At 47.9% G+C, this 27455-nt stretch overlaps 1 protein-coding gene across 1 annotated transcript in view; it reads right to left on the bottom strand.

Moving 5' to 3' along the window:
* Nucleotides 1-27455, bottom strand: part of rims4 (regulating synaptic membrane exocytosis 4) — a 45833-nt gene that overhangs the window by 18023 nt on the left and 355 nt on the right. The window contains exon 2 of the mRNA XM_055652338.1: nucleotides 5610-5751. Coding sequence (XP_055508313.1) covers nucleotides 5610-5751 — 142 coding nt within the window. The remainder of the gene's footprint in view (nucleotides 1-5609; nucleotides 5752-27455) is intronic.

Raw genomic sequence — 27455 nt, 5'->3', positions numbered from 1 at the left:
GCACTGCCTCTTACATAAGTGGTGGTACGTTTGGTATTTGTGGTTGGTTGTGCACAGATTCACTGGGCATATACCCCGAAACTGACAGGGTTAAATTACAAGGACACATTACACAGGATGGATTTGTAAACCCCTCGTGTGGAGATTAGCGGATCATCCAATTGGGATGTTTTAAATTGTGTAGAAGAGTTGATAGGATAGATCGGGGAAAACTACTTAGATGTGGTATATAGAACATAGAACAGTACAGCACAGGAACAGGCCCTTAATCCTACAGTGTCCATGCCGAACATGATGCCAAGACCAATTATCTATCCGCGCATAATACATATTCCTTCATTCCCTGCACATTCATGTGCCTATCTAAATGCCTCTTAAACATCACTGTACTATCTGCCTCCACCATCACCCCTGGCAGCGGGTTTCATGCACCCCCACCCCCTGCTATTTGTTTAATATCAACCATATTTTTATTTCCCCATTAAAATTCTGTCTGCTGTTATTTCTATGACAGGTACATTTGCTTTTACTGTGTTAGTTAGTTTCATAGTTGCATAGAATATGGAACATGGAACAGTGCAGCACATGAACAGGCACCTCGGCCCATAATATCTGCCAAGTTAAACTCATCTCATCCTGCATGTGATCCATGGTCCCTCCATTCCCTGGATATCCATGTGCCTATCTAAATGCTTCTTAAACGCCACTATTGTATCTACCTCTACCACCACCTCCACCAACGCATTCCAGGTACTCACCACCCTCTGTGTAAAAAAAAACTTGTCCCACACGTCCCCTTTAAACTTTGCCCCCTCTCACCTCAAGGCTGTGCCCTCTAGTCTTTGACATTTCCACACTGAGAAAAAGTTCCTGACTGTCTACGCTATCTATGTCTCTCATCATTTGATGTACTTCTATTAGGTCTCCCCTCAGCCTCCGGCATTACAGAGAAAACACTCCACGTCTGTCCAACCATTTCCTGTAGCTAACACCCTGTAATCCAGGCAGCATTCTGGGTTCAGTGCAAATAAGCTAAAAGTGAAGTCGTCAAATTTTGAGATTGCAGCGACCAAGCTTGTAATTCGTCTAAGAACAGAAGATTAAGGGATGATCCAATTAGGGTTTATGTAATGCTGGCAGTAGTCGAGAGGACAATGATTTTTCTCTCTGGCGGGGGAGCTCAGTGCAAGAAGCTTCACCTCAGACTTCAGTGTAAGAAGATCGTCATATAAAAGAGATCGGCTTTTCATATCTTTCATTCTTTTGTTCTCTGCACCTTTTCATACCTCTATAGTCTCCCTGTCCCCTGACTCGCAGTCTGTAGGGTCTCGACCAAAAACGTCACCCATTCCTTTTCTCCAGAAATGCTGCCTGACCCGCTGAGTTACTCCAGAATTTTGTGTCCATCTAAAGAGATCTTAGAGGTGAGGTCAGAGGTTAAAGCATCCAAGCTGTGATTGACAGCTTTTTTGTTTCGGGCGAGAGATTGACAGCACAGCAGTCTTTCAGCTGTGCCTCATGCTGTGATCGCTGGCCTCTGGGTCACAAAGCTCGCGCCTCACCTCCCCCTCTAGGGACGGCTGCGCAGCAAGTTACACAGTGCCCTTCATGGCCTTGTGTCCAGGCCTGTTCCACCACCAGCTCTCTACCGTCAATCCAGGGCTGCCAAGTTTCCAAGCCCAGCTATTGTAATGACGGAGGTTTACAATGGAGGTTTATCCACAACAAGTTCCAGCCACTGCCCTGCCACAAAGAACAAATAATGTGGAATAAAGTCATCTCAACCAGCTTAGAGAACCGACCTCTCTCCAGCCGGAGAGTAAATGTAAGTTAGCTGTAGTCTCCCTGTGAGCAGCCCCGACCCTTCCATCTACCCTCGAACTATCTTTAATCGGACTGTACTGACTCACACTAAATGTTATTCCCTTTATCCTATATCTGTACACTGTACTGTAGCTGAAACCCTTTAATCCAAGCAACATGCCGGTAAAACCCCTCTGCACCCTCTCCCAAGCCTCCACACCTTTCCTGTAATGGTGCGATCAGAACTGCACTCAAAACCCCAAATGCAACCTAACCAACGTCGTTCAGAGCTGCAACAGAATGTGAGGTGATATAATTGTAATGCAGGGTGGCTGCGGAGAGTCGTTCTTCACACTGCCTAGTCTGGCAGCAGGAGATACATTCTCAGGATGAGGGCCAGAGACCTGGACTAAATAAATGGAAACTTACTTCACACTGAGGCTTGTAAACAGTCATACAGAGAGTCATAGTCATACAGCACGGAAACAGGCCCATCGGCCCAACTTGCCAATGCCGACCAACAAGCCCCATCTACACCAGTCCCACCTGCCCACGCTTGGCTCATATCTCTCTAAAACTATCCTATCCAGATACCTGGCCAATGTTTCTTAATGTTATGATAGTAACAGCCTCAACTACCTTCTCCGACAGCTTGCTCCATGTATAGACCACCCTTTGTGGAAAACAATTGCCTCAGGTTTGTATTAAGTCTTTCCCTTTCAATTAATCTTTAGAATTCTCTCCTTGAGTAGCTGTTTTGCTCAGATGTTGCGTATTTTCAGACAGATTCTTGGACAGAGACCCGACAGATTCTTGGATGAAAATCAAAAACTGTAGGTGCTGATAGTTGGAAATCAAAATAAAAAATGCTGAAACACTTGGCAGGTCCGGCAGCACCCGTGGAGAGAGTGAAGAATCTTCACCCCGAAACATGAACTCCACAAACGCTCCCTGACCTGCTAAGTATGGATTGGGAATATAGCTTAGAGTAATCAGGGTCTACCATGATCTGGCCCAAATGACGCAGTGGGCTTGATGGGCCAAATGGCCTACCCCAGCTTCTCCTTGTGTTTCCTGACAACTTTACGAAAGAGATGAGGAGGCATTTCTTTAGTCCGAAGCTGGAGAATCTGTGGACAGAAGACTGCGGAGGCCAAGTCGATGGATATTTTTAAGGTAAGGAAAGATAGATTCTTGGTTAGTACAGGTGTCAGGGGTTATGGGGAGAAGTCAAGTGTTTTATTGTCATATGTCTCAGATAGAACAATGAACAGCACAACAGAATATGTAAACATAGTACATTGTAACCAATATAATAAACGAGAGAGAAAAAAGTTCAATGTGTATATATACACATACCCACAAAAAAAAAATATAATATATATATATATATATATATATATATATACGTATATATATATTTCTTGGAGGCGCCGTCAGCAATGACAGCTTCGCCAATGTCTTTTCGTCTTTTTTGTTATTTTTAGTGTGTTTTAAAAATTTGTGTTAATGTTCTCTAGTTTGTTTTATGTGGGGGGTGGGGGTGGGGGTCGGGGGAAACATTTTTTTCAATCGCGTACCTTGCCGGAGATGCGATTGTTTTCCGGATCGTATCTCCGGTCACTCTGCGGCCTAACATCATAGAGCTAGAAGCCTTGCTCGAGGCTGACTTTGAGCCCCACCGCGGGGCCACGGACTTACCACCGGAGCCTGCGATCCCTTGCCTAGGATAGACGCTCCAACCATGGCCTGCGGATTCCAACATCGAGGAGCTCGCAGTCTTGTGTAGAGAATGATGTCAGGAAGCTCCAAAGTCGCAGAAGGTTCGACCAACCCCGACCTGAAGTCCGATCCCCGGCATGGGAAGCTGAGATCCTACCTGATTCGGGAGCTTGATCGCCCCGACGTGCAGGGCCTGACCGCCGGCTACGGAAGCCAAGATCACCCCGACAATGGAAGGCTCGAGACCCCCGACCGCGGGAGAACAAAGCAGGGAAGAGATTGAACTTTTTTTTCGCCTTCCATCACAGTGAGGAATGTGGGGGAGTCACTGTGGTGGATGTTTATGTTAAAATGCATTTTGTGTGCCTTGGTGCTTTTTATTGGTATGACTGTATGGCAAATCAAATTCCTCATATGTTGCAAAACATACCTGGCTAATAAAGTATGATTATGATGATGATGATTATTATCACTTATGAATATGAACAAATTTGGATGTTCATGTCAATCATAAATGCCTCTATGAATCAGAGGAGAAAGGTCCAGTCAGGGTGAAGTCAAACCGATTGCAAGCATTCCGCTGTTGGGATTGTATGACTGGGATAGTTACCTCCGCCATCCATTCGGATCGCAAGGCTGCCTGGGTGCATCCAGATTAGCAATTACATTGTACAAGTAGATAGAGGAGTAAAGTAGGTGCGTGGTATATGCTGGCCTTCATCAATCGAGGCACTGAGTATAAGAGTCAGGAAATCACGTTGCAGCTTTATAGGAAAAAAGAAGATTGAAAAAAGTGGTGAACACTGCCCGGTCCATCGCAGGGAACTGACCTCCCCACCATCGAAGGGATCTACAGGATTCACTGCCTGATAAAAGGCAGCCAGCATGATCAGAGACTCACACCACCCTGGCCATGCTCTCATTTCACCCCTGCCATCGGGAAGAAGATATATGACCCTGAAAACAGTAACGTCCAGGTTCAGGAACACTTTCTTCCCTTTGCATCCCTACAACTATCAGGTTATTAAACACTACAACCTCCAAATAAGCTCTGAACTACATAGACTTGGGGATATTATTTTTGACTTTGCACTACGATTACTTATTTATTTGTCTGTATTTTTATATGTGCTGAACATTTTAATGTTATTTATTATAGGTTTTTAATATATAGATATTGAACTTTTTTTTGTCTATTATGGGTTTTATAGAGTAATATGTTTACATATCTGTTGTGCTGCTTCAAGTAAGAATTTCATTGCTTTGTTTCAGGATGACAATAAAACACTCTTGATTCTCTTGACTTCCTACAGTTAAGACTGCTTTTGAATTATTATGTGTAGCTCTGAGTGACATAGATATGGTGGACAGTCAAAACCTTTCTCCCCAGAGTGGAAATGTCAAGGCCTGAAGAGCATAGATTTAAGGTGAGATGGGGAACTTTTTTTATACAGAGGGTGGTGGGTGCCTGGAACGTGCTGCCAGGGGTGGTGGTAGAGGCAGATAGGATAGTGCATATGCAGGGAACGGAGGGATATGGCTGATGTGCAGGCAGAGGACATTAACTTTGCATCGTTTGGCACAGTTTAGTTTAATATCATTTAGTTTTGTTTATTGTCGTCACGTATACTGAGGTACAGTGAAAAGCTTTGTTGTTGTGTGCCCTCCAGTGAAAAGACTATACATGATTACAATCTAGCCGTCCACTGTGTACAGGTATAGGATAAAGAGACTGACATATAGTGCAAGTTAAAGTCCAGTAACGTCCAATTAAAGATAGTCTGAGGGTCTTCAATGAGGTAGATGGTAGGTCAGAGGTCTCCAGTAGGAGAGAGGTCCTGACCTACCTTAACTGGGCTTATGAGCCCTTCATGGGGAGTTTAGACCATTGTTATTGGTCAGGACTGCTCTCTAGTTGGTGAGGGGATGATTCAGTTGCCTGATAACAGCTGGGAATAGCCATTGTGGGCTGAAGGGCCTATTCCTATGTTGTGCTCGTGCATATTTTATGTTGGCAGTTGAGAGTGAGTTGGTTCGGGGGGGCAACAACAACAATTTACTGTCTTGCCCATTCCAACACTTACTTGCCCTCTGATCCATAGCTGTTCATGCTTTCCTCGATGGACTCGTGGCTGGCTTGACGAATGGTTCTCCTTGGCATCTCAACAGCGAGTCCCGTCTCCGTGCTGCGCTGAATCGCACCTCGTAGCTTTCGACCATCTCCATCTACGAGAGGATGAGAAATTCCATCATCTAATGCAGGACCATTCAGGGGCACCAGGCACCTCTACCTGTTCCCCACTCTGACCCAACCATGCTGAATTATTAGGTGAGTAAATAACTACCAAGTAAATTAATAGCGGCTGTCCTAGTTCCTGTCTAGGTATACTTAGGAAGTTCGGCATAACCCAACAACCCTCACTAACTTCTACAGACAGCATTTTATCGGGGATACATCCCAGCATGGTTTGGGAACAGCTCCATCTCCGACAACAAGAAATTGCAGAGAGTTGTGGACATATCCCAGACCATCGCGCAATTCAAACCTCCCTTCCATTTACTCCATCTACATATCATGCTGCCTCGGTCAAGCCACCAGCATAATCAAGGACAAGTCTTATCCCGATCACTCCCTCGTCTCCCCTCTCTCATCAGGCAAGAGGTACAGATGCGTGAAAACGCACACTTCCAGATTCAGGGACAGCTTCTTCCCAGCTGATATCAGGCAACTGAACCATCCTTACACCAACTAGAAAGCGGTCCTGACCTCCCATCTACCTCATTGGGCTATATTTAATCGGACTTTACTGGACTTTATCTTGCACTAAACTTTATTCCCTATATCCTATATCTGTACACTCGATTGTAACGTATCATCTTTCAGCTGACTGGATAGCACGCAACAATAAAGCTTTTCATTGTACCTCAGTACAATAAACTAAACTAAAAAATATCAGACTGAGACGCGGCATATTATTCCAACCTGAGTCACCCAGGAATTTATTTGATTTTTGTTTCCATAAATTTTGACTCCATCTACCATATTAAAATTCCCAGTACTAACATCGGCTGGAGGGACACAAGCTATTACTGCTCAGCCTCGCCATTTGTAGCTGACGCATTACACCGCGCAACTGATTTATGAAATTTCAGCTCATAACAGGAGGCAAAGGAGATGCAGAAGTTACAGGAACAGAACAGTCCAGCTTTTTAATGGCTCGTATGGCACGGACTGCCAGCGGTGAGAGATTGGGGTTATTGGAAAGGTGTCTGACGTGGGAGCGGAGATTATTGGAGTGCCGGCAAATTGTAAAAAGACTTTAAAGTGTGAGTAGGTGCATACACGGGCAGAAACATTTAGGAGGTGGTGATAGGGGATGCACAGAGGGGAGGAGGGGGCAGGATGGCTAGGAGGGTGAAGACTGGAAGGGTGGCATGGTGCAGAGGTAGGAGGGCAGGAGAGGCAGGCGGAGGATGGGTGAGAAGGAGAGGAAGGGTGGAGGGTGGAAGGGGAGAGCAAGAAGGTGGGTAGGAAAGGGGAAGAAGTGGGGAGGGGGGAGAGGAGAAAGGTAGGAGGAAGGAACCCTAACACCCGACCTGCACCTGACCAATCTTAGCCAATGATTGGTCAAGGAGGGATTTCATTGCCTCCCGAATAGCGAACAGCCTGGATAGAGTGGATGTGGAGAGGATGTTCCCACTAGTGGGAGAGTCTACGACCAGAAGGCACAGCCACAGAATAGAAGGACATACCTTTAAATTGGAGATATGGAGGAATTTCTTTAGCCAGAAGGTGGTGAGTCTGTGGAATTCATAGCCACACACAGCAGTGTGGAGGCCAAGTCATTGAGTATTTTTAAAAAGGAGATTGACAGACTCTTGATTAGTAGGGTTGCCATGCGGGGAGAAGGCAGGAGAATGGGGTTGAGAGGGAAAGATAGATCTGCCATGATTGAATGGCGGAGTAAACATGATGGGCCAAATGGCCTAATGCTGCCCCTCTGTCTTATGATCTAATCGAGCCTAACCCACATCTGACCAACCAAATACTACTCGTTCTTGACCAATCATTGCCAACCAAACCTGACCCACCCCCCCTCCCCAATGCAACCACAACCAATCAAATGCAAATGCAATTGCAATTGATTGGTTGCAATCAAATGCAAACCATACTGTTCCCAACCAATCAAGGGCAATCAAATGTGTCCCACCCCCAATGCAATCACAACCAATCAAATCAAATCAAACCAACTAATCAAATGCAACCGCTATCCATTCCCAACCAATCGAACCTGACCCACTCCTAACCAATCAGGCCCATCCTGAGGCCGAGATCCTTTAACGTTCTGACTCCAGCTCCAACCGTGACATCTGACACCTCCTGTAGGTCTCGGACCAGTGAGCATCTGGACAAGTGAACACTAGGCCAATTTATCACACTGTCCATCCCCTCAAACCTGCTTCCAATGCAATTCATTACATTCTGACCGACTGCAGACGCTCTGGTTAATCACTTCCCTCCGAGTGTGGAGGTGCTGAGGCTAATGCCAGCCTGCTAGCTGATGCCCGGAGCATTGTGTGATCCAGTCTCCTCTCACCCAACCAGCTCCTGGGCAACTCAGTCAGGTCAATCACAGCAGGCCTCATTACATTTGTTCTCTTCCCCTAGGTGACAACATTGATCGACAAGAACAGCTATCAGGCCACAGTTCCATTTTTTACTTTAGTTTTTAGTTTAGTTTAGAGATACAGCACGGAAACAGGATGACACAGAGGCGCAGCGGCAGAGTTGCTGCCTCACAGCCTCGGGTTCGATCCTGACAACGGGTGCTCTCTGTGTGGAGTTTGTACGTTCGCCCTGTGACCGCATGGGTTTTATACGGGTGCTCTGGTTTCCTCCCACACTCCAGACCTAGAGGTTTGTAAGTTAATTGGCTTCGATAAGAATTGTAAATTGTCCCTCGTGTGTAGGATAGTGCTAGTGTACAGTGTGATTGCTGATCGGTGTGGACTCAGTGGGCCAAAGGGCCTGTTTCCACACTGTATCTCTAAGGACAACCGCACCTTGCTTATGCACATGACAATAAACTCAAACTGACTTGACCTTTATATCATTATTATCACCCTATAAACTGGAACTTTCTGACCAACATTTGTCCATCATTAAAGAGATTATCAGACCGTTATCTCATTGCTCTCTCTGGGATCTTGCTGAGCGTGTGCTACAAAGAGTAGTTACATCTCAAGGCGCCTCATTAGCTGACATTGAAAAAAACGCTGCAGAAACGCAAGTCTTGGTTTTCTACTGAGATAAATCATCGCAGTCAGAAACGCACTCCATTTATCCCCGCCATCTGTAGTGTTTCTATTAATAAAAGGATTCTAATAGGAACATTTCTGCACAGGTGCAGTTGAGGCTCACTATGCATCTTGCCCAACCTCAGTGCTGAGAATCAGTAGTGCACAGCACATGGACTGGCACCTCAGATGCAGCCCAGAATATGGAGTCAACAGACGAGCTCCAAACAAGCCTCTCCCCAAGATTCACCTTGTCAATAATGCACCTCCTCTAACCTCATCCCCTGCATCTGGTGCTCCCGATGTGGCCTCCTTTATCTCGACAAGTCCAAGGACAGACTAGGCGCCCGCTTCACTGAATACTTGTGCTCTGTCCGCCAAGGCCTGCTAGATCTCCCGGTTGCCAACTATTTTAACTCCCCTTCCCATTCCCACACTGACCTTTCTGTCCTGGGCCTCCTGCATTCCCAGAGTGAGGCCACACGCAAACAGGGGGAACAGCACCTCATATCCCGCTTGGGTAGTTTACAACACAATGTTATGGGCATTGAATTCTCCAATGTTTGATATGTCCCACTGTTTCTCCACTCTTCCCTGTAGTCTATCCTGTGCATGTCCATTTATCCCATTATCCTACCCTATCCAACCACCTTTCATCCTCCCTCTGACCACATTTCACTCATCTTCTCTCTTCATCTTACACCCTTTTGTCTCCTCTGCATTTCTAGCCTTTGTCCATCCATCTGCTAATCAAACCCCTTCCCTCACTTGTATCCACCCATCACTTGTTAAGCTTTTCTCCCCCTCCCACCTAAATTTTCCTGCCTCCTCCCCCTTACTCCATCAATCTCAGAGTAGGGTTCCGATCCGAGACATTACCCATCTATGGTCTCCAGGGATGTTGCCTGACTCGCTGAGTTACTCCAGCACTTTGGGTCTTTTTAGTCACTATCCTTCCTTTCTCATGTACTTCATCAACTTCCTCTGCAATGCTGAGCTATGGGTCCCCGTCTAATCAGTAGATACTGTATGTAAAGATATAGACCCGATTCCCATCACATCCCAGATCCCGTGGCAGGAGTGTCCAAAATTAGAGGGTACAGGTTTAAGGTTGTGTTTTACATTGTGAATTTTTGTCTTTGGATTGAATTCTGTTTTTAATTTGTGTTTTGGTGATGTCTTTATTATTTATTTTATTCCGATTATATATTTTATTATTCTTGTTAATCTCTGTAAGGTGTCCTTGAGATTTTTGAAAGGCGCCCACAAATAAAATTTATAATTATTATTATTAAGGTGAGAGGAAAGAGATTTAAATGGACCCGAAAGGTAGACAAAATGTGCAGGAAGGAACTACAGATGCTGGTTTACACCAAAGAGGACACAAAATGCTGGAGCAACTCGGTGGGTCAGGCAGCATCTCTGGGGATAAAGAATAGGTGTCACATGTCGGAACCCTTCTCCAGCCATCTGAAGAAGGGTTCCAACCCAAAACTATTATTTTTCTCTCACAGATGCTGCCCGACTTGATGTGTTACTCCAGCACATTGTGTCTATCTGAGGGGTAAATTTCACGAACAAAGAGTAGTTGGTTTTTGGAATGAGCTGTCAGAGGAGGTGGTGGAGGCAGGAACAGTAACAATGTGTAAGAGACATATCGACAGCTGCCTAAATGAGCAGGTGAAAGAGCGAGATGGAGTTAATGCTGGCAAGTGGGACAGTATAGATGGACAAGAGGTCAAAACAGATGCAGTGAGCTGAAGGGCCTGTTTTTATGCTGTACAACTCTTTGACTACAAGAGAGAGCCTCTGAAATGAAAACCTTTCCATATATTTGGTGGAGTTTTTTCTTTGGAATTTTAGATTCGTATTCAGATTAGTTTATGATCGTGTTAGTTTAGGATCATATACACCAGGGTGCAATGAAATTCCTGTTTGCATATGCTACAGAGTAAACAGTGTACATAAAGTGATGATAAATACAACAATAAATAAATAATGCAGAACAGCAGAATGGGGCAAAGATTGCAGTGGAATCTGAAGTAGTGAAATAAATACTAAAATACAATAAGAAGCAAATGAGCCCCTGTCCCACGATGCGAGTTTACCCAAGAGCTCTCCCGAGTTTAAAAAAAATCAAACTCGTGGTACTTCATCACGAGTATTTTTTTACTCTTGGAAATTTTTCACACTGCTTAAAAAACGTTACGAGTTTCCGCGTTTCCCGAATACCTGCCGCTAGCATTATGAGCCGCTACGAGACATCCACGAGCTCTGACGCACCCATTACGTACATTCTACGTACTTACCATAAGTTTGATTTTTTTTTAAACTCGGGAGAGTTCTTGGGTAAACTCGCTTTGTGGGACAGGGCCTTTTAGAGTGACAGTTAAGAGTTAAGAGTTGCGTGACAGTACCTCTGGGTTGAGGATGGGAAAGAGGTGAGTCTGCAATAGCAGCGGGGAAGTAGCCTTAAAGGCTTTAGAAATACCGTGCAGAAACAGGCCCTACTAAACCCTGAGTCCATGACAATCAGCAGCCACCATGTACACTTACACACTCCTACACACTAGGTACAATTTACAATTTTACCAAAGCCAATTAACCTACAAACCTGTACATCTGGGATGTAGGTGGAAACAGGAGCACCCGGAGAAACCCCACATGGTCACAGGGTGAACGTACAAACTCCACACAGACAGCACCCATAGTCAGGATTAAACCTGGGTCTGTGACGGTTAGGCTGAAACTTAAGTAGTGGTTCTTAAATCTGGACATCCAAGCTTTCAAGCTCCTGTGCTTCCTCCCAGAAGGTCGAAGAGAGAAGAGTGTATAGCCAGGATGGCAGGTATCCTTGTACCTTGTACCTTGTACCTTCCGAAGAGTCCACCAGGGACTATACGGGTAGTTGGACAATTTTATACTGGACAATTTTTACATTAACCAAGCCAATTAACCTACAAACCTGTACGTCTTTGGAATGTGGGAGGAAACCAAAGAAAAAGCCTCACAGGGAGAAGGTACAAACTCCGTAAAGACAGCGTCTGTATTCGGGATCAAGCCCAGGTCTCCGGTGCTGCATTTTGTTGCAAGGCAGCAACTCTACCGCTGCACCACCGTGACTGCCTTGACAATACTTCCTGCCTTCCTTCTCGGTTACTGCGGTGAGTCCTACTGTGGGATCCTCAGAGTAAAGTCATGGCGGGAGGGAGGCAGGGGGAAAATCCTTCTGCACCCTGTGTGTTGCCACCACTCAACATGCTGCTCCAAAAGTGAAGAACCAGATTCCGCTTGATTAGCCCAAGTCCGCCCAAGATCCAAAGAAATAGTAGAGTTGTAGATGTAGCCCAGTCCATCCCTCTCCTCTTTCCACTCTCCCTGCCCTCATCCACCCATGTTCCTCCCTCTAGCTTTCCATCTCACTTCTCTCCTCTCTTTATCTCTCACACACCCTTTTGTCTCCCTTTTATTTCTAGCGTGTGTCACCTTCTCCACCCATCTGTCAATTACCCCCCCCTTGTATCCACCTCTCACTCGCCCAAGATAGATACAATGTGTTGGAGTGACTCAGCGGCTCAGGCAGCATCTATGGAGAAAAGAAGCAGGTGACGTTTTGGGTCGGGACCCTCCTTCAGACTCACAAAACCCTTCTGCACTTGCCAGACTTTGTCCTGCCCAAGAGGTGATATTGCCTAAGAAGTTACATTCTGCTTTCTCTAGTCTCTGTATTTGCTTCTTAATTTCAGATATTAATTTAAAAAAATTACCACATTTACCGTCGCATCAGCAAACTTTGTCCTTGCAGTTCATTGTGGGATTACTCTGTAATAAACAGATACCATGCAAACTGGAGGCTTGAACAGAGGCATTTTAATCAGCTACCCAACAAACTGCAGTGTAAAGCACTACTGGTGTAAACTGCTCAGTGATAATTTGTGCAATCTCAGACTACATTGAGAATGCTGATGTACACTGCTGATATATAACACAGGGCTGCACAGTGATGCACAGAAATGATGGAGGGTCTCCCACCTCAAACATTAACTGTTTCCCTCACCACAGATGCTGCCTCATCATCATCATTGGCGGTTACTCGAAACGAGTACGACTGTCCTCTCATGGAGCGCGCTAGTGCATGACTTTGTTTAACGTGGGGAGACTGGTGCACAGACAGCCACCACACGGTCCTTGACAGATCTGGGTCAGGATCCGGTGGCATGGAGTCCAAGACGACCGGAGACCCTTTTCTGCTGCAGCCTTCATCCGCCTTCCCAGCCGTTGTGACGCTCCACTGTCAGCCATCGTCCTCCGCCTGTTCCACCATTGAGGTCATCGTTGGATTGCTCTTTGTCAGAGTCCTCACCCTCGACCTTACCGCCATCGGTGGCCCTACCATAGCATAGCTCCAGACGGCATCACTCTCAGGACCTCGCAAGCTCCTCCACCACGACATGGTGACAATCCACGGAGACAATCCACACTCACTCACACACACACTCTTACACTCACTCATGTACGCACTCATTTACACACTCGCTTACGCACGCACTCACACACACTTACACCCTCACTCACACATACTCACACATACTCACTCGTACACACACATATACACTCACATACACACAGTCACACACACTTACACTCGCACACACTCACATACTCTCACACACACACACACACACACTCTTACACGCACTCACATACACACTCACACACACTCTTATACACTCACTCGCATACTCACTCATACACTCACTCACACGCACGCACGCACACTCAGACACACACATTCAGACACAGTCTAGGTTGCACAATGGACAGGGCATTAATGCTGAACGTTTGTCCACAGCATACTATTCACAGAATTGGCTTGGTAAATGTTAAAAAAAAACTTGTTCCTAGTGGGTGTGGAGTGGTTGGTGTGCGGGGATCGCTGGTCGGCGCGGACCTGGTGGGCTGAAGGGCCTGTTTGCACACTGTATCTCTAAACTAAACTAAACTAAACTATCGAGCCATTTATTGTGTACAGGTACATGATAAAGGGAATGACGTTTAGTGCAAGGTAAAGCCAGTGAAGTCCGATCAAGGATAGTTCCAGGGTCACCAATGAGGTAGATAGTAGTTCAGGACTGCTCTCTGGTTGTGATAAGATGATTCAGTTGCCTGATAACTGCTGGGAAGAAACTTTCCCTGAATCTGGAGGTGTGCATTTTCACACCTCTGTACCTTTTGCCCGATGGGGGAGGGGAGAAGAGGGAGTGGCCGGGGGTGCGACTGGTTCTTGATTATCCTGGTCCCACTTGTCCCATCCCCCCACTCTCCCTCCCCCTTCCCTCCTCCCTTTCTCCCTCTCCATCTCCCCCTCCATCTCTCCATCCCACCCCCCTCCCACTCCCCCGCTTGGAATCACCGCACCCCCCCCCCCCCCCCCCCCCCCCACCCTCACCATCTCCTGGAGAGAGACCATTCCCGTGTAGGGGACAGCTGCTTTTATCTGTGCTTCAGTTTACTATCCATGTACCTGTCCAGATGTCTCTTAAATGTTAAAGTCCCAGCCTCAACTGCCTCCTCCAGCAGCTCGTTCCATTCACCCATCACCCATTGAGTGAAAATGTTGCCCCTTAGGTTCCTTTAGTTTGGTTTAGCGATACGGCGCGGAAACGGGCCCTTCGGCCTCCGAGTCTGTGCCGAATCTGTGCCGAGTCTGTGCCGGGTCTGTGCCGGGTCTGTGCCGGGTCTGTGCCGTGGTCTGTGCTGGGTCTGTGCCGAGTCTGTGCCGAGCCTGTGCCGAGTCTGTGCTGAGTCTGTGCCGGGTCTGTGCTGAGTCTGTGCCGGGTCTGTGCCGGGTCTGTGCTGAGTCTGTGCCGGGTCTGTGCCGGGTCTGTGCTGAGTCTGTGCCGGGTCTGTGCCGGGTCTGTGCCAAGCAGCGATCCCCGCACACTGGCACTGTCTTGCACACACTAGAGACAATTTACAATTTTAACCAAAGCCAATTAACCTACAACCAATTAACCTACAAACCTGCGCGCCTTTGGAGTGTGGGAGGAGGCCGGAGCACCCAGAGAGGCCCCACACAGGACACGAGGAGAACGTGCAAGCTCCGTACAGACAGCACCTGTGGTTAGGATCAAACCCGGGTCACTGGCGCTGTGCGGCAGCGGCTCTACCCACTGCAACATCCGATCTATTTCCTTCATGATTTTATACACCTCTATAAGATCACCCCTCATCCTCCTGCACTCCTGACCCTCTGCCCTGCTATCCCCTTGCCCACCCCAACTCTCACCTCCCCCCTCACTCCTCTCCCCTCATTCCTTACCTCTCTCCCCTCTCCTCACTCCCCTCACTCCCCCCCCCCCCCCCCCCCCCTCACTCCCCCCACCTCTCTCCCCCTTCCCCCTGACAAACCCCCTGAGCCACTCACTCCCTCCCCATGGTTGTGTTTATACCTCTCCCAGGGGAGAGGGTAGATGGGGGGGAGCCCCCACAATAATGTTGTGCCCACCCCGTACATGGTGTCCCTGCCCCTCTCCCCACACAACTGATGTGTTAACTAGTGTCGCGTGCAGCTGACGATGGAACAGACGGAACACCACACACGGGGTGAACACAACACAACACAACACAGATGCTGCCTGGCCTGCTGAGTGTTTGAAGTATTTTCTTTTTTTTTATGCTAGGTTTTCAGCATCTGTCTAACCTTTTCCTTTGAGAGGGCGGGATAAATAATGGCACGGTATTCTTCTGTCCTGCAACGTTAAGTAACACTGAGCCAGCCTGGTTTCACCACGGCAGCCCCAGATTGTTATATGCCTGTCCTAGACAGCACTGCAGTGTATTCCCTTCATACAATACAATTACTATATATTATCCTTTCATCAACAAATAAATAGTCCTGATATTCACCTGCACGTACGCACAGTCGCAATAAATAGTGACAATAAGTAGTGTTGTGGGAGTGAGTTGGAAAGGGTGCAGAAGAGATTCACCAGGATGATACCTGGGCTTGCGGGCTTCAGTTATAGGGAGAGGTTGGATAGGCTGGGACATTTTTCTGTAGGAGGCTGTGGGGTGATCTTATTGAGGTGTACAAGATCATGAGGGGCATGGGTAAAGTGAACGCTCACAGTCTTTTTCCCCGGGGTAGAGGATTCTAAAACTTGAGGGCGCAGGGTTAAGGTGAGAGGGGTAAGATTTAAGAGAGATCTCAGGGGAAACATTTTTACTCAGAGAGTAGTCTATATCTGGAGTGAGCTGCCAGAGGAGGCTATAGAAGTGGACACAATACGACTTTTAAAGGACATTCGGACAAATATAGAGATAGAATGGGTTTAGAGGGATATGAGTCAAATGCAGGCAAATGTTCTTGGTTCTTGGTTTCTTGGTCCAGCAAAATATTCCAAATGGAATTTAAACTGGAGGTGAAACTGGAGGTACAAGCCCAGAACACCAATTTGGTCGGCAGGGTTAAGATGGGCCGAATGGCCTGTTTCTGTGTTGTGCAGCTCTGTAGCTCTATGGCTCTCTGTCAAGCTTTATCATTGAAGTCTGCATATTTATATTAATTATCATTGTCGTTTAGACTACGTTGTTATATATCAGCACCAGATGTATTTCATGTATACACACTAGGTGGTGTATGCTATGACTGTGAAGGCAGCAAAGAGATACGTGGGTTTGAAATATATATATAGAATTCCACATTGAATACTGTGTTAAAAATAACATAACAGTGCGCTGAATTATGCAGTCAAAGGCAGAATCCTATGGAGAGCAGCACTGAATCATATGATTACACCTCACTGCCACACTGAACTGTGAGAGTGCACGTCACTGCATCTCTTGGAGAGTCAGGAGAGTTCACACTACATGTTGTACTTGCACTTCTCTTTACACTACAGGTTGTACTTGTGCATGGCTTGATTACACGCATGCGTAAGAGGAAACTGCAGATGCTGGTTTATACCGAAGATAGACACAAAATGCTGGAGTAATTCAGCGGGTCGGGCAGTATCTGGAGAAGATGGATAGGCGACATTTCAAGTCCGGACCTTTTGTCAGAATTCTCTAGTACCTTAAACAGCGAAGCAGTGGGCACTGACCTTAGGTTGTGGCTAAAGGTCTTGGATATGTGGCTACTCGGTAACCAGCCTTTCAAACCCAGCATCAGTAAAGGGGCATCTATATATTTGTGCACGTCGGGTTGATGGCATTAGTCAAAACAGGGTGGACCACGTGAAGGTTGCAATCTCCCTTCCCATCCCTCTGGATGTCCGCAGGCTGCGAATGCAGACATCCAGACCAGACCATCCCACATATGGTGAATGACTGCTCACTGAGGCTTTTCCCTGGTGGCATCAAATCCATCCACCCAGTAACTGATGCTGTCCTAGCCTGGATGTCTACCCTTGATCTATAACTTGCACGCCATATGCAAGAAGAAGTAGTAAAGGGGCAGCACAGTGGCGCAGCGGTACACTTGCTGCCATACAGCACCAGAGACCTGGGTTCTATCCTGACTACAGGCTCTGTCTCCAGAGATTATACGTTCTCCCTGTGACCACATGGATTTTCTCCGGGTGCTCCCGTTTCTTCCAACACTCCAAACACATGCAGGTTTGTAGGTCTTTGGTAAAAAAAAAAAGTTGTGAATTGTCTCTAGTGTGTAGGATGGTGCTGGTGTAGGGGTTGATAGTTGGTCGTTGTGGACTCGGTGGGATGAAGGGCCTGTTTCCGAGCTGTATCTCTAAAGTCTAAAGGGCCTGTCCCACTTGGGCTTAATTTGCGCGTCATTTGCGCGACATCATTAACGCATCACGATGCACGTGTCGTGACGTGACGTGCATGTGCTGCGCGCATGGCATGCATTACACACGCGCATGGCAGTGGTGAGACGTGGTGGCGCAGGCAGTGACGTGTGGTCGCGCACAGCGCCCCAGGATTTTGGGATTCACAAATTCTTCGAGCCCCACCTGCGTGACGTGCAAATGACGCCCAAGTGGGTTAGGCCCTTAAAGTCTAAACTACTGCAGCTTTCTCCCCCAACCCCAATCAATCCACTTCAGCGATGGAGAGCAAACTGTCCTGAATGTACAGCTGGCACAGCTCCAGCACTTGCGACGTCAGTGGGCTTTAGCTGCACTAGAGTGTCCTCACATTCAGTGCTGGAAAGTGGCTGCCTTTAAAACACATCAGAAGCCCCAGTGGATCAGACCCAGTTAAAACACACCGTGCTGCCAATATCCAGTCCCACTCAATAATTTGCCCTTACAGCCTCACACTGGCAGAGAAACTGTAGCGATCGCTCGGTGAGGCAACGGTATGATGTGAGACTCGAAAGAAAGACCTTCCGGTCCTGCCTCCATCCTTGGTCAGCGTAACACAACGGGGGAAGAGAGACATGCGTTGGTAACGTCTCCCCCATTACAGGATGTCCCCAAGGGTTGCCGTGGGCATCTGAACGGGTGTAACTGCTCTGATGTAGGAAACACACATATTCCAATGGAAAATGGGGAACACTATCCCCTCCTAACTACCCTCACCTGGAGATGATATGTTGAGATTCATCTCCACCCAAGGGCAGTCAGCAAAGATGAAAGTCTCCTCCACCTTCAATACACCAGTGTAGCATTTGGTCAATTGAGGAAATAGATGTTTGAAGGTCAAGACATCACATCTGGCCCAAACCCCATGGTCTAGCAGGCAGCAGTGACTACCTATAGAGCACTGGAGAGGAACCACCAGTGCTGTCTCTGCAAATCCCTCCAAATGGGGTGGCACAGTGGTGCAGTAGTAGGGTTGCCATCTTAGAGTATCAGAGACCCAGGTTCGATCCTGGCTATGGATGCTGTCTGTGTGGAGTTTGCACGTTCTCCCTGTGCCTGTGTAGGTTTTCCCTGGGTTCTCCGGTTTCCTCCCACACACCAAAGATGTAAGTTTGTACGAAAATTTGCTTCGGTATCAATTGTAAATTGTCCCTCGTGTGCAGTGTGTGCTAGTGTAAAGGGGGTCGCTGGTCGGCATGGACTCAATGAGCCAAAGAGCCAGTTTCCACGCTGTATCTCTAAACTAAATCAAACTAAATTCACTGGAAGCCTAAACAAACCAACAACAATGTCCTCTTGCTGACCGACATCTACAGGACCCGAGTTCAGATGATGCACAGTTAGCTCCCACTGGCAACTCCAATGCCAATGCCAGGTACCTAAACCAGGCTCACTATCCCAACCTCAGACACACAAGGAGATTACCAGATGTCCAGAAGGAAGATTCAAATATGTCCTCAAAGATTCCTTGAAAAATTGCAACATCCTCACCACAATTAAGCTGGAAAGGGTGCAGAAAAGATTTGTGAGGACGTTGCCAGGACTCAAGGAGTGGAGGTGTAGGAGGAGATTGAGAAGCCTAGGACTTTATTCCCTGGAGCTCTTGAGACTGAGGGGTGCATACATCATGAGGGCCATAGATAGCATGAATGCCGATAGTTTTTGAGAACTGGAGTATGAGGTGAGAGCTGAAAGATTTAATGCACGAGGGGCAACCTTGTCCACACAGAGGGTGGTGAGTATTGGAGTATCAGAGGGAATGAGCTGCCTGCCAGATGAGTTAGTTGAGGCAGGTACTATAACAACATTTAAAATACATTTGTTCAGATACATGGATAGAATTGATTTAGAGGGATGTGGGTCAAATGCAGGGAAATGGGATTAGCGTAGATGTTCATTTTAGAACATTAGTATATTGTGGCGGCACAGTGGTGCAGCGGTAGAGTTGCGGTCTTACAGCGCCAGAGACCCAGATTCAATCCTTACTAAGGGGATTGTCTATGCGGAGTTTGTACATTCTACATGGATTTTTCTTTGAGTGTTCTGGTTTCAACACACACTCCAAAGACGTACTATAGGATAGTGCTATTGTGTGGGATGATCGCTGGACGGCACGGGCTGAAGTGCCTGTTTCCATGTTATATCTCTCTAAAGAGCAATACAGTGCAGGAACAGGCCCATCTTCCTACAATTACTGTGCCGAATATAGTTAAACTAAGGTAGACAAAAATGCTGGAGAAACTCAGCGGGTGCAGCAGCATCTATGGAGCGAAGGAAATAGGCAACGTTTCGAGCCTAAACCCTTCTTCAGACTGATAGTTGACTGATGGTTAAATGAATCTTCCCTGCCTGCATGCGATCCATACCCCTCCATTCCCTGCATATCCATGTGCCTATCTAAAAGTCTCTGAAACACCGCTATCGTTTCTGCCTCAACCACCGCCATCCCAGGCACCACTGTAGCTCCAGTGGAATTAAGTCAGTGTGGACCCTGACAGACCACCTGGGAGGAGTGAGCAACACAACGGATGATCTGTACACAAACAGCAATGTGACCATCAGGTTTATTGAGTTGGACGAGAGATGGCTATCGACTGGTAAGGATCCCTAATTCAGCACAGTGCCTCAGGGTCTCTGCAATTTAGCTTATTTTAGAGATACAGCACGGAAATAGGCCCCGCAACCCACGCGTCCACTCGACCATCAATCACCAGTTCACACTAGTTCTAAGATCCCATTTTCTCATCCACTCCCTACATACTCTGTAATTTGGACCTAGTGTGCAGTGGGATAACTAATGTGCAACAACATAGTAATCAATGGTTGGCATGGACTCTGTGGCCGAAGGGTCTGTTTCTATGCTGTATCACTAAACTAAACTAAACAAAGCCCTCGGGGCAAATTACAGAGATACATTCATCTACAAACCCACACGTCTTTGGGATGTGAGAGGAAATTGGAGCATCTGGAGGAAACCCACGCAGTCACTGGGAGAACATACAAACTCCATACAGACAGCAGTCGATCGAACCTGGGTTCCTGATGCTGGGAGGCAGCAGCTCTACCCGCTGTGCCACTGTGAAAGACAATGCCTCTGGTAGACCCGTCAGCCTTAGACTATGTGCTCATGCCTCTGCAGGGGGCTTCAATCCAGTAGCAAGTGTGAACCCACTGAACCCCAGATGCCATAGAACATAGAACAGACCAGCAGGGACAGGCCCTTCAGCCCACGATGTCTATAGCGAACATGATGCCAAGACCAACTCTTATCTTCCTGCACATAATCCATATTCCTCTATTCCTGCGTACCCATATGCCTATTCACAACTCTCTTAAACACCACTATCGTATCAGCCTCCACCACCAATCCTGGCAGCACGTACCAGGCACTCACACTCTCTGTGTAAAAAAGCTTGCCCTGCACATCTCCTTTAAACTTTGCCTCTCTCACCTTAAAGTTATGCCCTCAAATACATTTTTTTTGCATCCAGGGTAAACGTTTCTACCCTCTCTATCCCTCTCGTAATTTTATACTCGTCTACCAGGTCTTCCTGCAACCTCCGGCGTGCAGACTGAGCTGCCAAAGCACAGGTGTACGATGCACCAAGTCTGCACAGAATGGGCGAGAACGTTTGCCTTCCTGAGCTGTCATCTGTCACCTTGACAAGAACCACAAATATATCCTTACTGGGCCAGTCCCTGCCTGGCCACAGGAGACTTGCAGGCTTAGCTACCATGCTCCACATTGCTTCTTCACACAGCTCCAAGTTTAGCAGCTGTCCGATCAAACGCCTCTTCCGATAATTCACTTTCTCCCTGGTTTCTGATTACAGACGGAAGGGATATCACAGGTGAACGTGTCCGTGGGATTAGCCATGGATTCTTCAGCAAAGCTCAAAGGAGATGTTCGAGGATATTTTCCACACAGAGGGTGGTGAGTGGTACAACGGTACAGTTGCTGTCTCACGGCGGCAGAGACCTAACTTCGATCATGACCACGGGTGCAATCTGTGTGGAGTTTGTATGTCATCCCTGTGACCTCGTTGTTTTTTTACGGGTGCTCTGGGTTCCACCCACACACCAAAGACATACAGGTTTGTAGGTTAATTGGCTTTGGTAAATCGTTAAATAGTGCATGTAGGTTAGTATATGGGGTGATCGCTGGTCGGCCTGGACTTGGTGGGAGGAGGAGCTACAGAAGCAGGAAGTCCCACACCACCAGGTTCTTGAACCGACCCACACAGCCCTAAGCAACAGAACGCCATGGACCTCTTACACTACCGACATAACCTAAATCTAAAAGGATATTGATCAGAAATTGGAAGACATTAACTAGATAATTTATGACTACCATAATGAGAAAATAAATTTAACCATTTAACCTGCTTTGATATTTCCAATCTGGGAGATTTCACAAATAAAATGAAATTATGAATGAACACACCCTGTGGAAGATTGGTGTAGCTCGGTATAGGTGTAGCTTTATTATTGTCAAGGTGAACTGAGGTACAGTAAAAAGCTTTGTTTTGCATGCTGTCCAAACAGATCACATAATACTTTTCATAAATACAATGAAGACAAACTGCAGTACGATAGGTAGAGCAAAGGGGAAGATCCAGTGCAGAATATAGTTCTCAGTGGTGTGGAGCCTCAGTTCCAGAGACAAAGTCCAATGTCCACAATGGAGTAGAGGTGAATTGGAGTGTACCCTAGCTTATGAAAGGACTGTTGAGTACAAAGCAGCCAATAGATGGACCGAGATACAGTGAAAAATATTTGTTTTGTGTGCTACACAGGCAAAACATGCCTTACATCACTACAGCAGGAAGTGCAGAAGGAAAACTGAACAGAGCGCAGAATATTGCGTTCTAGCCACAGAGAAAGTGCAAGGGTCACAATGTGGTTGGTGAGTAGATCAGGAATTATGTATTCTGCTTATGAATAGCAACACTGTAAAACCGTTCATTAAAGTTTCACAGTGGCACAGCAGGTGGAGCTGCTGCCTCACAACGTCAGAGACCCAGATTCGATTCTGACCACGGAAGCTGTCTGTGTGGAGTATGCACGTTCTCCCTTTGAGCATGGGTTTCCTCCGGCTTCTCTGGTTTCCTCCCACATACAAAAGACGTACGGGTTTGTTGTTTAATGTAAGTTGCCCCTAGTGTGTGGGGGGAAAGGAGGAGAAAGTGGGATAAAGGTGAACTAGTGATCGATGGTCGAAGTGGACTCGGTGGGCTGAAGGTTCTGTCTCCATGCTGTATCTTTCAATTATTCAATTCAATCAATCAAAGTTTCCTGTGTAGGAAGGAATTGCAGATGCTGGTTTACACCAAAGATAGACACGAAAATACTGTAGTAACTCAGCGGGACAGGCAGCATCTCTGGATAGAAGAAATGGGTGATGTTTTGGGACTAAAACCTTCTTCTGAAGAAGGGTCTCAACCCGAAACATCACCCATTCCTTCTATCCAGAGATAGAATAGGTTCTTTCACACAGAGAGTGGTGAATCTGTGGAATTCTCTGCCACAGAAGGTAGTTGAGGCCAGTTCATTGGCTATTTTTAAGAGGTAGTTAGATGTGGCCCTTGTGGCTAAAGGTATCAGGGGGTATGGAGAGAAGGCAGGTACAGGATACTGAGTTGGATGATCAGCCATGATCATATTGAATGGCGGTGCAGGCTCGACGGGCCGAATGGCCTACTCCTGCACCTATTTTCTATGTTTCTATGTTTCTATACTGCCTGGCCCGCTGAGTTACTCCAGCATTTCATTGTCTTGTTATTTCAGAGGGTATATTCACGATTCTGCTGCAGATTACATTCGGAACAATAACTACCTCACGATGGCATTCCAGCTAAAATCGTTTCTCCAATGAATGCATCACACAGGATGAAATGAAATTCTCACCAATTTCTCAAACCTTGTACAACACACGCATGTGTTACCAAAGCGTCTGCTGACTCACCGCACAGGAGGTGGCTGTTCAGCCCATCATTGCCGTGCCAGCTCTCCTACTGGACCCACTCACCAGTTCCCATGTCCAAGCATCGATCCCATGGACCCCACTAGTCACGACCTGAGTTGGATCAAGTTACCTCCACTCTGCTTTCTGTACAGTAACCAACTCTCAATCCACATCAGTGGATAATACCCAGCTCCACGTGCTCCAACTCTGCTGATCAACCTCCTGCGTTGGACCTTACAGAAAGCTTTTAGAAAATCCAAATACACCACAATCCCTGAAAAAAACGGTCCCAAAAATAAACGTTGCCTATCCATGTTCTCCACTGATGCCGCTTGACCTGCTGAGGGGCAATTGACCCATTCCAGCACTTTTTGTCATTTTGTAAACCCACATCTGCACTTCTTTGTGATGCCCTCCCCAGGCATGGTAAGATCATCCAAAACTTTGTGTTTTGCTAAAGATTCCAGCATCGGCACTTCCTTGTGTCTTCACAGTCTCTTGGTCCGTCCGTATCTATCCCACTAAATCTATAATTTCATGTCATAGGAGCAGAATTTGGTCATTCGGCCCATCGAATCTACACCGCCATTCAATCATGGCTGATCTATCTTTCCCTCTTTACCCCATTCTCCTGCCTTCTCCCCATAACACCTTTTTACCAATCAAGCACCTGTCAATTTCCACCTTACAAATATCCAGTGACTTGGCCTCCACAGCCGTCTCTGGCAATGAATTCTAGATTCATCACCACTAGAAGAACTCCAGTAGATTAGTCAAACATGAATAAATCTTCATAAATCTACGCTGACTCTGCTGAATCCTATTTTTATTCAAGGTATTAAGTATTACATTTTCAATGCATGTCTTGAAAAGCCAGCATTTACCAACAACTAAAGTAAGGATGACAGATCAATGGCTGTCTATTTTCTCTCTCCCTCGGGTCTTAAACAACAGGATTATATTTGCCATCCTCCAATCCAGAATTGGTGTTGGTTTATTATAGTCACGTGTACCAAGGTACAGTGAAACATTTTTGTTTGTGTGCGATCCTGTCAAATCAAATCAAACCATTCCACACGGGTAGAATCAAGCCACATACAAATACAGCAGGTAGTGCAATGAGGAAAATACCACTGTGCAGAAAATAACTTTAGTTCCGACATACAACGTGGAAACAAGATGCTTGTCTTTGGAGTGTGAGAGGAAACTGGAGCACCCGGAGAAAAACCACGCGGTCACAGGGAGAACGTGCGATCTCACCATCACCCTGCTCCTTCCCACTCTTTGAATACTCAATTCCCATCCCCAATAACTCAATTTCCCTTTTATCCTCACTCTCCCCTTCCAGCCACATCCCTCCCTCCTCTTTACACTTCACACCTCATCTTCTCTCCTTGTCTGACACACTTTTATCTTCTTCTCACCTCCAGCTTTTGTCACCTATTCCACCCATGTGCCCCCTTCACCTGTATCCACCTATCACTTGCCACGCTTTGTCCTGCCCACCTCTCTTTTTCAGCTTTCCCCCCCCCCTCCCCCAGTCAGTCTGAAGACGGGTCCCGACCTAAATCATCCAATGTCCATCACTTCCACAGATGCTGCCCGACCCGCTGAGTAACTCCAGCACTTTGTGTTTTGATCCCCTCCACATCCTAGTCCTGCCTTGAATGTCCTAAGTCGCTCGCCCCCCCCCCCCCCCCCCCCCCCCATCCCGGACTCGCTTTACTGAAGCCCAGTAACTTTACTCCGGACTCGCCCTGCACCACGACAAGGGCGGAGGTGTGGGTACATGGGCTGGTGAGCGGGAGGGGTGGGGGTGGAGGGCAGCGGGTGGGGGTGGAGAGGCAGCGGGCGGGCGGGGGGAGACACTCGCCGCCGCCGATCCCCAGGACTCAGCTTCGAGTGGGTCAGGAGAAGGAGACCGAGAGGGAATGATCGACATGGGCGGGATGACAAGGGGTGATAGATAGAGAGGGGGGGGGGGGGGGGGGGTGGTGACAGTGCGGGTGAGAGAGAGAGGGGGGGTGGGGCTGACGGAGAGAGGGGTTGTGGTCGAGAGGAAGGTGACGGAGGGAGGAGAGGACAGATGGGCGTTGACAGGGAGAGGGGTGACACAGTGGACAGCGTGGGACTGAAGGAGGGAGAGGAGGAGGGAGAGGGGAGACATCCATAGACCCCGGGACGCGCGCAACATTTCACTGGACTTGACCCCCCCGGGATAACTTTCACAATCCTGTTCAGTTTCCAGGGTCTGAAGAAGGGTTTCGGCCCGAAACGTTGCATATTTCCTTCGCTCCATAGATGCTGCTGCCCCCGCTGAGTTTCTCCAGCATTTTTGTGTACCTTCAGTTTCCAGGACAGGTGTGTGTGTGTGAGAGAGAGAGAAAGAGAGAGAAAGTGTGTGTGAGAGAGGGGGGGGGGGAGAGAGAGAGAGAGAGAGTCAGCCAGAGAGAGGTAGACATAGAGACGGAGAGTGAATGAGAGACAGACAGACAGACAGACAGACAGACAGACAGACAGACAGACAGACAGACAGACAGACAGACAGACAGACCGACCGACCGACAGACAGACCGAGGGAGGGAGGCAAAGAGAGTGAAATGCAGGGACGGGGAGAGCAGTCTCCGAAAACCACACAGACCCCCACCCCATCCCACCCCCAGTAACCCGTCACTCGGTCAGATTTGGCCTGTAAACCAACTCTACAATTCACTTCAAACCTGAATTGCTGAGTTACAGCGGGTCAGGCAGCCTCTGTGGAGGGAATAGTCCAGCGACCTTTCGGGTCCGGACCCTTCTTCAGACGCCCGCCTGCCTATTCCTCCACAGATGCTGCCTGACCCGCTGAGTTACTCCAGCACTTTGTATTTTGCTCAAGATTCCAGCACCTGCAGTTCTCCATTGCACTCCTTTTCTCTCCCTCCCTCGCCGGGTCTCAGTTGCTCGCAATCCTTCCTCCTGCTCGCTCCTTGACATTTCCACAGTCACCATCTGCTTCCCCATTCTGTCCCCCCCCCCCCCCCCCCCCCCCCCCCCCCCTCCCTCCCCCCGCCCCCCTCTCTCTCTCGCCCCCTCTCTCTGTCCTTTTAACTTGGAGACTCCGCTGCCACCGGTCACCGTTCACTTTGACTCAATCTCTCCCCCCCCCCAATCACTCGCCCTAGCGCTTCACCAATACGCCCTCCCTCCCTCCCTCCCGTACCCCACAGAGACCCCCTCCCCTCTCCCCACAGACACACCCCTCCCCTCTCCTTCACCCACGGACAGAACCTCTCCCGCTCTCTCCTCATGGACCCCATCTCCCTCTCCCCTTGACTCTCTCCTCTCACCGTCCTTCTGAAACTCTCGCTCACACACACATTCCCTTCCTCTCTCCTCCCTCCTCAGCCACACGACCTCCTTCCCTCCTTATCCCCAGACTCCCCTCCCCTCTGCCACACACACTCTCTCTCCATCTCCCGACCGACTCATTCTACCTCCCTCCCTCATCCCCTCTGACGCTCTCTCTCTCTCTCTTTCCCTCTCCTCTGTAACCCTCACTCCCTCCTCTGACAGTTGTCTTTCCTTCCCTTTCTCTGATTCTTTCTCTCCTTCCCTCTATTCCTCTCCCTCTCTCTCTCCAATCGAACACTCCCTCCCTCTCCACCCTGTTACTTTCCCTCCATCTCTCGCTCTCAGATGTCTGATTCCTCTCCTCAATGACCCCCTCACACACACACTGTGTCCCCTACCTCCACGCAGTCTCTCTCCCCCCTCTTAACCTTGCCCCCCCCCCCCCCCCCCCCCCCCCCCCCCATCTCCCACCCTTCCACTCGCCCCCTATACTCCCCCCCCCGTTC

Source organism: Leucoraja erinacea, chromosome 21, assembly GCF_028641065.1.
Source record: "Leucoraja erinacea ecotype New England chromosome 21, Leri_hhj_1, whole genome shotgun sequence".
Taxonomy (NCBI): Eukaryota; Metazoa; Chordata; class Chondrichthyes; order Rajiformes; family Rajidae; genus Leucoraja; species Leucoraja erinaceus.
This window is presented reverse-complemented; position numbering and strand designations above follow the sequence as displayed.